Source organism: Narcine bancroftii, chromosome 2 (genome assembly GCF_036971445.1).
Source record: "Narcine bancroftii isolate sNarBan1 chromosome 2, sNarBan1.hap1, whole genome shotgun sequence".
Taxonomy (NCBI): Eukaryota; Metazoa; Chordata; class Chondrichthyes; order Torpediniformes; family Narcinidae; genus Narcine; species Narcine bancroftii.
In genome coordinates, this window is record NC_091470.1 from 179,107,977 (window position 1) to 179,121,155 (window position 13,179).

Consider the following 13,179-nt stretch of genomic DNA (forward strand, 5'->3'; position numbering starts at 1 on the left):
TGTATATATGTGTGTACATGAGTGTATCCGTATTTAAAAGAAAATATATATAGTATAGATAAGAATTAATAAGGGAAAGAAAGGGAAGAGAGGAAGTAAGGAGGGAATTAAGAGAGTGACCTTTGTTATAAATGAAAATTAAAATCTTTTCTGGGGTGGCTGGGTGGGGAGGAGTTACAATCACTGCAAAATCAGTTGACGCTTGTGAGTGAATTCGCAAATCCGAATGGAGAGCGGAGATGTGGTTGCCAGACAAGGGATAAAGGGCAACTAAGGAAGGGGAGGGGATAGTGGGGTTAAGAAATTTTAGATAGGAGAATAAGGGAAATATTTGATGTTTTAGAAATGTGGTCTTATAATGTGTTCAAAACAAGAAAGCACAAATGGATAAGAAGGAAAGGTGATAATGAGGAAGCGGAAAGGAAAGATAAACAAAGTATCAAATGGCTATGTTGAACTATATGACTTTAAATATTAACAGAATATATAACCAAATCAAAAGGAAGAAACTGCTAAATTTACTGAAAAAAGAAAAAATTGATATAGCATTTGTGTAAGAAACACACTTAACTGAAATGGAGCACAAGAAATTAAAGAGAGATTGGATAGGACATGTAACAGCAGCGTCATATAATTCAAAAGCTAGAGGAGTAGCTATATTAATCAGTAAAAATGTACCAATTAAAATAGAAGAGGAAGTAATAGATCCAGCAGGGAGAAATGTAATGATAAAATGTCAGATATATTCGGAGTTTTGGAATTTACTCAATGTATATTCACCTAACGAAGAAGATCAAAAATTTATGCAAGATATTTTTTTGAAGATAGCAGACACGCAAGGGAACATACTAATAGGAGGGGATTTCAACCTTAATTTGGATTCAAACATGGATAAAACTGGGAAAAAAATTAACAGAAAGAACAAAGTAACCAAATTTATAATTAAATCGATGGAAGAAATGCAAATTTTGGATATATGGAGGAAACAACACCCAAAGGAAAAGGAATATTCACATTATTCGGGTAGACATAAAACATACTCAAGAATAGACCTATTCCTGTTATCAGCTCGCATGCAAGACAGAGTTAGAAAAACAGAATATAAAGCTAGAATATTATCGGACCACTCACCCCTGATATTGACAATAGAGTTAGAGGACATCCCTCCAAGAATGTATAGATGGAGATTAAACTCCATGCTACTTAAAAGGCAGGATTTTAGAGAATTCATTGAAAAACAAATTAAAATGTACTTTGAAATAAATACGGAATCAATGAAAGATAAGTTTATACTATGGGACGCAATGAAAGCGTTCATCAGAGGGCAAATAATAAGTTATGTAACCAAAATGAAGAAGGACTACAATCAGGAAACAGAGCAGTTGGAAAGGGAAATAGCAAATATAGAAAAAGAATTAGCAATGAAGGAAGACACAACTAAAAGAAGAGAATTGGCAGATAAAAAATAAAATATGAAACACTACAAACATAAAAGGTGGAGAAGAAAATAATGAAGACAAAACAGAAATATTATGAACTAGGAGAAAAAACGCACAAAATTCTAGCATAGCAGCTTAAGACAGAACAAACTAAGAGAATGGTATTGGCATCAAGGAAAAAAGACAAACAAATCACATATAATCCAACGAAGATTAATGAAAACTTCAGAGAATTCTACAAACAATTATACCAAACTGAAAACAAAGGGAAAGAAGACAAAATAGATGAATTTTTAACTAAAATTGAACTACCAAAATTACAAAATAGAGGAACAAAATAAATTAATAGAACCATTTGAAATAGTAGAAATACAAGAGATAAAAAAAAACTACCGAATAATAAAACACCAGGAGAGGATGGATTCCCAATAGAATTCTATAAAACATTTAAAGATTTATTAATTCCTCCCCTGCTGGAAGTAATCAACCAGATTGATAAAACACAAAGCTTACCAGATTCATGCAAAACAGCAATAATTACAGTAATACCAAAGACAGGGAAAGATCCACTTGCACCAGCGTCATATAGACCAATATCTTTACTTAACACAGATTATAAGATAATAGCTAAACTATTAGCAAACAGATTAGCCGACTATGTACCAAAAATAGTAAATCTAGACCAAACTGGATTTATTTAAAAAAAGACGAACAACAGAGGAGTCTGAGGGTGAAGGGGGAGCAGCTGTTCCTGAACCTGGTTGGTGCGAGTCTTGTAGCCCCGACACCTCTTTCCTGATGGCAGCAGCGAGAACAGAGCATGTTTCAGGTGGGGTGGACCCTTGCCTCCGATGCGACCGTTCCCCGTAGATGTCCTCGACGGTGGGGAACGTTTTTGTCCTGGGCTGTGTCCGCGAACTTTTGCAGGGCTTTACGCTCAGGGGATATTGGTGTCCCTGCACCAGACCGCGATGCACTTTCCACCACACATTTGCTAATGTTTCCGATACTGTGCCAAAGCCCCTGCGGAAGTCAAGGTGCTGACGAGCTTTCTTCACAATGCCATTGGTGCTTGGGTCCAGGAAAGATCCTCCGAGATAGTGACTCCCAAGAACTTAATGTGCTTATACTCCCCACCTCTGAACCCCACCACCCATGATCCCTGGATACTTTCCCTTCCTGAAGTCAACAATCAGCCCCTTGGATTTGGTGACATTGAGTGTGAGGTTGTTCTTGGTGCACCGTTCAGCCAGGTTTTCACTTTCCCTCCTGCACGTTGACTCATTCCCTTCCTTTATACAACCCACCACCAAGGTATCATTTGTAGATTCAATTTCCGTTTACAGAAGAACCTCTTGTGTGCGACCTAATCCGAAGATGTGTGTGATATCTGGCCATTTAAAAGATTAAGACAGTGTTAGACCCCATGATTGTGGATCAGGAACCATAATTTCACAACCAAATGAATGAATTCACCAGATAATATGCAGCTATTTCTGAATTTCTGTCTCTCTTGGGATCTGCATTTCAATCAATTTTTTTTGCATTTTACCACCTGTACGAGACCAAGGTTCAAATCCCGCGCTGCCCGTAAGGAGTTTGTACGTTCTCCCCGTTTCTGCGTGGGTTTCCCCGGGGGCTCCGGTTTCCTCCCACCCTTCCAAACGTTCTGGGGGGGTGGGTGGGTTAATTGGGCATAAATTGGGCGGCTCGGGCTCGTTGGTCAAAAAGGCCTGTTACCGTGCTGTAAATTTAAATTTAAAATGGAACACGATGGACCATTCAAATCGGCTTTGACGAATTGTAACCATCTCTTAGAGAATTACCTGGATTGAATTGGAAATGTCGAAACCCTACTGCATGATACAGCCCATAACGTTGTGCCAAGCACGTCCCTGCCGTAGAAATTACTATATCCCTTTATTTTTCGAAGCTCCAGAAGTCTCCTAAAGGCCCCTATTGCATCCGTTTCCACCCACCACTCTCTGTGTAAAAAAACCTATCCCCCGATATCTCCTCCGTCCCTTCTCCCCAACACCTCAAACCTGGGTCCTCTTGTGGCCACCAATTCAGCCCCGGGGAAAAATCTTCTATCTATCCTCGCGATCAACACCTCTCATCACTGTAAACACCTCTCTCAGGTCACCCCTCGCCCTCCATCCCTCCAAGGAGCAAAGGCCGAGTCCACTCGACCGGTTTCCATAAGGTCTGCTCCTTAATCCAGGCCGCATCCTTGTAAACCTCCTCTGATGTCTTCCACCTCATCCCAGTAACGAGGCGACCAGAACTGAGCACGGTTCTCCAAGTGGGGTCTGTCCAGGGTCCCATGAAGCTGCAACATTATTGTTATTTGCTTTCCGCAAATAGATTTCCCTCTACATCTCTTTGATTTCATTGTTGAAATAATTGCGTTATTTACTTGCAGAGAATCAAATGTCTGAAAAGCAGAAAGGTAATATTGTGAACCATTCCTAAAGCCCGAAACGTCAGTTCTGTATCTTCACCTTTGCTATATAAAGGCTTGTTTGACCTGCTGAGTTTCTCCAGCGTGTCTGTGTGTGTTTTTTTTTCACTTAACCACCGGTGTCAACGGAATCACCACCGGTGTCAACGGAATCCTGCGTTTTACCGCTGTTAATTCCTGTGCAATAACAAAGTGAGCCCAACTGGAAACAAGGTGACGGTATAATTATGCCAGAGGCGTCTACGATAGAGCGCTAAGGTTCAACATTTTTTAATCAATTAAGTCAAGGGAATGGACTTCGGAGAGATAGAACATAGAACATAACAGCATAGTACAAGCCCTTCGGCCTTCAATGTTATGCTGACCCATATATTCCTTTAACAAAAGTGCAAAATACTCCCTACCTCGTAACCCTCTATTTGTCTTCCACCCACGTATCTGCCTAAGATCCTGTTAAATGGTCCCAATGTTGCAGCCTCAACCACTGTCCCGGCAAGGCATTCCAAGTCCCCACAACTCTCTGTGTGTAAAAATAACTCACCCCTAAACTTCCCTCCCTTCTCTTTGTACAGACGTTTTCTGGTGTTTGCTACGCCCGCTCTGGGAAACAGGTGCTCTCTGTCCAACCTATCTATGCCTCTCAGAATCTTGTAGACCGCTATTAAGCCTCCTCTCATCCCTCTACACTCAAAAAAGAAAAGTCCAAGCTCTGCTAACCCTGCCTCATTCACCAGGCAACATCCTGGTGAATCTCCTCTGCCCCCTTCCACAGCTTCCACATCCTTCCTGTAATGAGGTGACCAGAACTGAACACAATATTCCAAGTGTGGTCTCACCAAAGATTTGTATAGTTGCAACATGACCTTTCTACTGAACTCAATCCCCCTATTAATGAATCCCAGCGTCTAATTATCCTTCTTAATTACCCTATCAACCTGTATGGATGTATGGATTTGGTCCTCATTGTTCCTCACTGTTAAATATCCGACCATTAACCCTGTCCTCAGCCGTCTGGTTTGTCCCTCCAAACTGCATCATTTCACACTGATCCAGATTGAACTCCGTTTGGCTCTTCTCAGCCCACCTCTGTCTGTATCCTACTGTCACCTACATCCACAACTCTGCCAGCCTTCGCATCATTCACCAACTTACTGTCCCATCCTCCTGCCTCTTCATTTGTAAAAGTCACAAGGAGCGGGGGGTCCCAGGACAGATACCCCCGGAATTCCACTGGTCACCGACCTCCAGGCTGAACAGATGTTCTCCCTCTTGTTGGCACCCAAGCCTATAATTTACCAGAGAAGAATATCTACTAGACCAAACATTTTTCGGGCAAATGGTCGCAAAACGTAGTTGATTTCCATTGTGATTTATTGTTGTATTTAACAGAGCTGGAACATTTTATTAAAACCTTAGGTATGTAATTCTGCAGTTTGACACAATCACAGGTCATTTTGGTAATTTATTTGCTTCATCTGATGTTAAAGTTGTGGGCAACATATTGCCTAATTAATTCAAAGCGGAGAATATTTTCCGAATATTGTTTCAAACAGAAAACACGTTGCATCCAATCGCAAAGGTAGAAAATTACGCGGAAACCTTTGGACCGAAGTTTCATCATGAGATTTGAATTTTTTAGTTAAAAAATCTTTCTCCTACTCCACTTCCTCTTGTAATGTTGTAAACCATTCATATCAGAGTGATTTCTGCCAAATCTGCTGTAACGGTAAACCTGCGTTTACCACAGCGACCGGGGTTCCAATCCGCGCAACCTATCAGGGATTCTCCCCGTGTCTGCGTGGAGTTTCCCCCGGGGGGGGGGTGCTCCGGTTTCCTCCCACCCTTCCGAACGGACCGGGGGTTTAGGTCAATGGGGTGTATCTGGGCAGCCCGTGCTCGTGGGCCGAAAGGGCCTGTTACTGCGCTGCGTCTCAAACAATATTGTTCAATAAAGTTACTACCTGCAACGCCCAGACCAAATACCTTAAATAATCAGCCCCTACATTTGTTATTTAAGCACCATTCACAAAATAAAGTGGAAACAGTTTTGAGGCACCTAATATAGTTTGACAGCTGTTGACCTTGAAAAGGTGGTGATATTCACTGAACCGCAGCCTTGCTGAAGATGGAACCGTAAACGATTATTTCCGTATAGTTTACAGCAATTAATCCCAGACCTGCCATGTGGTGCAACAACTGTGTGCATGTATGCACGGGCTGTCCCCCCACCGAACCTCCCTCCCGGAAATCCCCATAAAGGCTGTTTCACCCAGACTCCCCCCTCAGTACCCGCCTCGGGACCGGGCCAGCGACATGTGATTAAAGCCTGTTAACGTGTTTGGTCGACAGCACGGCAGTGCATTGAGGGGAGGAATGACATTGAAGGCCAATCTAATTCGAGTTCAAAATGAAGTCTTTGATCGTGACTTTGAGAAGTAATTGCCCATGGCAGATGTAAACTCTTTTAAGCATTATTATTTATTTTTTTACAGAAAAAGAGAAAGAATTAAAAGAGAGAGGTAATAATCCTTGTCTAGAATGTGGTAATGGTTGTGGTGAGTATCGTAAAGTTAACGTTCGGCAGCAATGAATGAAAGTGGGTTCGCTTCTGATATTAAATAGATAGGTCACAATTCGTTGATTTAAGTGGCGTCTAAAAGATTAAATGCAGGTATTCTCAACTTACGATGGGCAAAGCTCTGCTTTCGTAAATCGAAGAATGGCAGTGGGATCAGTGTGGGGACCGATACAAGGTTGTGGGGAGAGAACAGGGCAGTGGGATCAGTGTGGGGACGGACACAGGGCTGTGGGGAGAGAGCAGGCAGTGGGATCAGTGTGGGGACTGACACAGGGCTGTGGGGAGAGAGCAGGCAGTGGGATCAGTGTGGGGACTGACACAGGGCTATGGGATGAGAGTGGGGCAGTGGGATCAGTGTGGGGACCGACACAGGGCTGTGGGGAGAGAGTGGGGCAGTGGGATCAGTGTGGGGACAGACACGGATCTGCGGAGTGAGAAAAGGGCAGTGGAATCAGTGTTGGGGGGACACGGGACTGTGGGGAGAGAGTGGGGCAGTGGGATCAGCTTCTATTATCTTAAACCTTGCTGGCAGCGTAACTATGTTGCAGAATTTTCAGACTCTGCACCGTGCCTGTTATTCCAAATGGAAAGAAATTTTTCTGAAGATAGTGACGGGATCTTTTGCAGAGAAAAATGAATTAAGCAGAATGCTGGACATTTCAGGTTCGTTCAGTGGCTGTGGTAACCTTGTGTGTCTGCTGCGTTGATTTCAAATGGCTTGGGGTAAATAGAGCATGTTCTGAAATTATGTATTTTTGCCCACGGCCTCTTGTACCATCCCACACACAAATTGGAGGAACAACACTTCATTTTCCATCTGGGCGCTCTCCAACCGGGACGCCATTTACGTCGACTTCCCCCGTCGGCGCATTCCCCGTATCCTTCCCTCCAGCTCTCCACGCCCTTTCGCTGAGCCGTCCCCCCTCCCCCTGTTTGCTGATTCCCTCCCTTATCCACCAATTACCCTGTGAGACCGTGCTCCACCCCATGCCCCTCCCCCTCACCAATTTGTTTTGGCACCAGCCGACAGTTGGTTTGTCCCTTGATGAAGGGCTCAGGCCCGAAACGCTGGTTCTCTATCGTTATCTTTGCTGTATGACGTTCACTGTTTGACCTGCTGAGTTTGTCCAGCGCTGTGTGTTTAATACATTCTGGCATGGAGCCTGCCATATAATTCTTCCAGCCGAAGTCCATGTACAGATAAGTCCATAGAAGCAGCAGTTAAATATATAATCACGAACATTTATGCATATTGCTTTCTTCAGTCGATGTGATTATTGCTGAAGAATCATCAACTTCCATTGGTCTCACAATCGTTCCTATTATCCAGTGCATTCACCTGAAAATAAATCTAACACCTGCATGCTTTAACTCGGAAATTCCTTCATATTTCCCATGAAAACACTGCTCCCTGCAATAATTCCACTTTTCCCTAACCGCACGCCTCCACCTTTGTTATGTCTGAAGCTTTGCTGTCATGAGAACTGTTTTTGCTCTCTCCAACATTTATTGTCTCTCCTGCTTCTGCTATTCCCAACAGAAAAGCGAGTGTTCAGCCTCGAAGCAGGTAAACATTGTTAGATAGCTTGCTTTCTTACAGCGAAATCATTTTGCCTTCGATAAATGGGCAAGGAGATATATTTGGGCTTTTTTTTTGTTTTGGTGATCACTGTTGATACTGTCATGGTTTTGTTTTTAACCACGCAGACCAGGACAATTTGATGGGAAGTGGTGAGTCATTCAAAGTGTTCTGGTGACATAGTTGAGATCGGACACAGATAACCTTAATGAAACGCATAAACGCCTGGGGGGGGGGGGGGACGCAGCATTTCAAACATTCATTGTGTGAAGAGAACCAAGGTTCGGGTCGAAAAGAGAGAGGATAAATATAGTTTCAGGTTGTTAGTGACTGTAAGGAATAGTTAAGATCAACTAGATCTCTCTGTCGTATGAAGTCCGTGTTGTGCTGCCATGATGTTTCCAGAGCTGCCTGATTTTTTAATTTTATAGCGCAGTTACGGCCCACGAGCGCATGCTGCCCAGTTACACCCAATTAATCTACATCCACCAGTAGGTTTTGAAGGGTGGGAGGAAACCGGAGCCCCCGGGGAAAACCCATGCAGCCACAGGAAGAATGTACAAACTCCTCACAGACAGCGCAGGATTCGAACCCGGGTCTCTGGCGCCGTACACTCCGCTAACCGCGGCAGCACTTGTCCTGAAGGCAGGAAGAAATAACGTTCATGGGGGAAATGCCATTCTGAAAAAAATCTTTTTCGAATTTGTTAGAGAAAGCCTAAAACGTAATGCTCCAAATGCCTAGTGAAAGTTGGGCAATGACCTGACAGATGTCCGATCTTTCCGTGTGTCTGTTACCTGAGGCGTACTCATTGTCTCTGCCAACTTCCATTGGGAGCAGGCAATGGAAGTCCATTAGCAAACGGCTTCAAAGCTTATCGGGCTTCTACGGTTAAAATTAATCTGGTCAGTTCTCAAGCTATGGCATTTAAAGCGTGTGTTTACATTATATTTTCCAGACGACCGATTAGATTCCATAAGAACGGGTACGTCGTTCCTTTAGATCGGTTTGATGGTGCAGCCATTTGTTTGTTGTGCCCCCCTCCCCCACATCAGGTCCTCTTCCCTGTCAAGCCCTCGTTTAATCGGTTTCTTCTGTACTTCTCTCCTCATTATGTCTTGCCTTCGCGATCAACGATTTAGGAAGGGCTGGTGGCTGGCGAGGCCAGTGCAGGGCGGACGTGCCCAGCCGCGGGGGCTGAAAGGGAGATTCTGTTCTGGATTTGGTGCTGATGAGTCACGGTCCTTCCTCCGCCTCCTTTTGCCCTCCAGGCCAGGCCTACGTGCATTCTCAAAAGTGGAGGAAGACCGGTGGATGGCGTGTCACTCAGGCTGCGCGATCGGAGGCTGGAGCAGACCGCTGGCGATGGTCAACATGACAGGCGCCGAGGGATTTCTCCAGAGCATCCTTGTCCCTCTTTATTGGAGCCCCCGCAGTCACGGTGGCCAGTGGAGGGTTCGCCCTATATTCTTGGGCAGGCGATGATCCTCCATCCTGGAGAAGTGCCCTGGCCAGCATAGCGGTGTCTTCAACGGCACGGTCTCGATGCCGGTAACCTTCTGCCTGCTCAAGAACTTCAATGTTGGCGGCGAAGTCGCTCCAGTAGATGTTGAGGATAGTGCGGAGGCATCACTGGTGGAAGTGCTCAAGGTGGTGGTGATAGTCGGTGACCCTCCATTCGGAACAGTACAGGAGGGTGGCCAGGACAATGGCTCTGTACAACTGGTCTTTGTGCTCGTTGTTCCAGATTCTTGTCCAGCCAGTCTGTGGTCAACATCTTTATCAATCTCACCATCGCTCCTATCAACTGCGTAAAAAAGCTTGATGATTTAAAAGAGCCGTGGCTCCTGGGAGGGACGAGGGTCTGCGTCCCCACCACCCCCCATCCTCCCCACCACCCCATTGAGAATGTCTGTGGTTGCAGGAAACCATTTTAATCTTTTACAATATCTGACATTTCGCGTCTCTGAGGTGAATCTTTTTTTCCCCTTCAGAACTGCAAGGTCTTCGTGAATCGACAAGTTTGTATTCAACTCTCTTTTGCTCAAACCAGGAAGATTAAAGGAAATATAAATGTCGGAATTCCAATTGATTGGCAGAGCCTGTACATGGCACCACATACGGCCCTGAGATTCCTTTTCCTGGGGGCCAGGCAGAATTACCATTTATTGGCAGTCCAAAAAAAATTGTACACGACGTACACGTAAACAAATAAAGTCCACAAGTCCGAGTCCTTAAACTAGTCCCTGACTGAGTTTGTCGTTGAAGGGTCTGAGAGTGGAGGGAGGAGCAGCTGTTCCTGAAGCTGGTGGGTGCGAGTCTTGAGGCACCGAGACCTCTTCCCTGACGGCAGCAGCGAGAACAGAGCGTGTGCTGGGGGGGCGCAGATCCTCGATGATCGCCGCTGCTCTCCAATGGCAGCGTTCCCCGTAGACAGTGGGGGAGGGTTTAGCCTGTGATGTCTTAGGCTGTGCCCGCTATCTTCTGCAGGGATATCCGCTCGGGGGGGGGGGGGGGTAGGGGGTATTGGTGTCCCAATAACAGGCCGTGAGTCACATTGGAAATCCGGCTTCTAACTGTTGCTGATGGGAACTGACTGAAAATGTGTATTTTCCATCTTGCTTTCTTATTTCAATCGTCATGTAATGAGAATACAGAAGACGATTTTTGAAAGTTCGGGCAGGGCTTTGCGAAGCCGCATAGTCATTTGACCTTCATGTTGAATACACCACGAGCAATCTATTGTCTGCCTGCGATTATCCTTGAGAACGAGAGGCATTTATGCGGTCGTCGCGAATGCCCATGGGCCCTTCTGGTTAAAACGGTCGACAGGTGAAGTGGAACCAACATGTTGGAGATACTTCGCCGGTCTTTCAGCGTCTGTGGGGTTTGACAGATTCGTGCCCGAGCCCCTTCCTCGAGGAATGAGCCAAGAGCAGGGAATCTCCGAATTCTGGCCGGGTGGGAGGGGAGGGGGGAGTCCAGACCAACGAAAGGCGCTAATTGGATATGATAAGAAGAGAGGTGAGAATTGACGGTGTCAGGGAGGGAGACAGTGTTCGGGGGAGGCGACGTGGGAGGGGGAGTTTAACAAAAGCCGGAGTCGGCCCTTTCTCTCCTCTTTCCATCTCATTGTTCGCGGATGAAAACGCTGAAAGATTCTAATCCCCACGAGAAGTTGCAGTTTTGTGACCGTTGTGTACATATTATCACGGCTTCTTGAAAGTGGGGGGAAATGTCTCGTTCAATTTACATGGTGGAGTTTGGTTTGGTTTAGAAGCTAAGCATTTCGTTTTTCTAATACTCTTCAATATTTCCCCAGTACTGAATTTGTTTTAACTTTTTCAGAGCAAGAGCTCTTTGCCAAAGATAATGGTAATTATCGGAACACTTGGAATATTTGGTGCACACTTCGACTTTACTTCAGAAAAATAATAATGATGTTGAAAACAGGAAATGAAACAGAAAAATGTGGTAAAAGTCACAGATCTCACAGCAGTTGCGGAATGGATGTAGGGATGGAAAGATCATACGCACTCAAACACACACTCACGCGCGCGCATACACACACGTGTACACACACAGACACGTACACAGGCATATACACACACATATAAACATGCGTGTGCACACACACACAGACACATGCGCACACACATATACACATGTAGGTGTACTTGTAGACACGCACACAGATACATAGACACACGTGCGCATGCAGACACACATACACAAATGTACACAGACTCACACGCGCGCAAACAAGCAAACACGATCCTTCTCCCCTGCAGTTGGTTTCTGGATTCATGGGCCACCGAGCGACTTTCCACCGTGTTGCCACCCTGACAACGTTGTGACCTCGTGCACTTTGCGTTCTCCAATACCCTGCTTGGAAATTCACAGCCAACGCGTTATCTCACTTTTCAGGTTCTGGCGAAGACGTCTGACAACTCAACTCAGTTTCTCCTTCAACGGGTGCAGCCCGGTCTCAGACTTCCCGGCAACCCTGTTCTTCATCAAGTTACATGTTCTCACTTGTTTGTTTATTTGTGCTCTAATCCAGATGGAACTTCCTTCTATTTGCCATGGCACCTTTACAATTTTCCAGATGTTTTTCCCTTACATTTTAACAGATGCCAAAAACAATTGCATTAATTTCAGGAAATTCCAGGACGTTATTTACAGGCTAAGCAATTCAATCAGAAATATTTACCAAGAATTTTGTCTGTTTGAAATTTACAGTTTCATTATATGTCAATGTTTGAAATTAAACCGACTGACCAGATACGATGCCTTAATTTTAGAATTTAAAATGCTTCTGCGGAATCAACAAGAAAAAGGTGAATGAATTGATTATATTTCCAGTTCAACTTGCCAATTTAAGACGTGCTCTAAGCGAGGGCCTTAAAGTTACCTGCACTCACGACTTATGGTTGAAGGAAGGAGATGACCAGGAAACAGGCAGGCCCCGGCTTCAATAGTGAATTCTAACTTTTCATTTGATTTTGATTTGATCGAAAAATTAAGAAAGGCAAAGATAAGATAGAGGTCGGCCAGTTGTTCCCGTTGGTGGTGGTGGAGTGTGGGGGGGGGGGGGGGGAGACCAGAACTAGTGTAGATTCAGGAGAGTAGATTTAGGACGGAGATGAAGAAAAACTGCTTTTCCCAGAGTGGGATGGGGGGAAATCGGTGGAATTCGCTTCCCGTTGAAGCAGTGGAGGCGACCTCAGTGAATATATTTAAGACAAGGTTGGGATACATCGTGGGGATATTAAGGGATATCGGTTTCTCCAGCGCGTTGTATATTGAAGGATACATCCCAACCCAGTCACAAGATCTTAACCTTCATTTGTTAAGGATGATTGAGTTTAGGAACAGGGTGGTTCTGCAGCATCTGTACACGGTCCTGGTGAGGCCGCATCTGGAGAACTGCGTGCACTTCTGGTCTCCATAGGAGAAATTATGGACTGGCTTTGGAGGGGGTACAGAGGAGGTTGATTCCTAAGAGGAGAGATGGAGTCGTCTGGGACTGAATTCGCTGGGATTTAGAAGAATGAGAGGGAATCTTATAGAAACATATAAAATTTTGAAGGCATAGATATGTTAGAGCTAGGTAACT

The 13,179-nt window shown here is 44.8% G+C and overlaps 1 protein-coding gene across 23 annotated transcripts in view; it reads left to right on the top strand.

Moving 5' to 3' along the window:
• LOC138754670 (myosin heavy chain, clone 203-like) overlaps positions 1–13,179 on the top strand; it is a 132,387-nt gene that overhangs the window by 53,279 nt on the left and 65,929 nt on the right. For 13 of the 23 annotated variants that reach the window (XM_069919295.1, XM_069919294.1, XM_069919315.1 and 10 more), the window contains 10 exons: positions 3,865–3,891; positions 5,293–5,319; positions 6,396–6,422; positions 7,109–7,144; positions 8,022–8,048; positions 8,189–8,212; positions 9,019–9,045; positions 10,055–10,081; positions 11,409–11,435; positions 12,365–12,400. In XM_069919295.1, coding sequence (XP_069775396.1) covers positions 3,865–3,891; positions 5,293–5,319; positions 6,396–6,422; positions 7,109–7,144; positions 8,022–8,048; positions 8,189–8,212; positions 9,019–9,045; positions 10,055–10,081; positions 11,409–11,435; positions 12,365–12,400 — 285 coding nt within the window. The remainder of the gene's footprint in view (positions 1–3,864; positions 3,892–5,292; positions 5,320–6,395; positions 6,423–7,108; positions 7,145–8,021; positions 8,049–8,188; positions 8,213–9,018; positions 9,046–10,054; positions 10,082–11,408; positions 11,436–12,364; positions 12,401–13,179) is intronic. The other 10 variants (XM_069919303.1, XM_069919297.1, XM_069919306.1 and 7 more) reach the window with 10 other exon arrangements.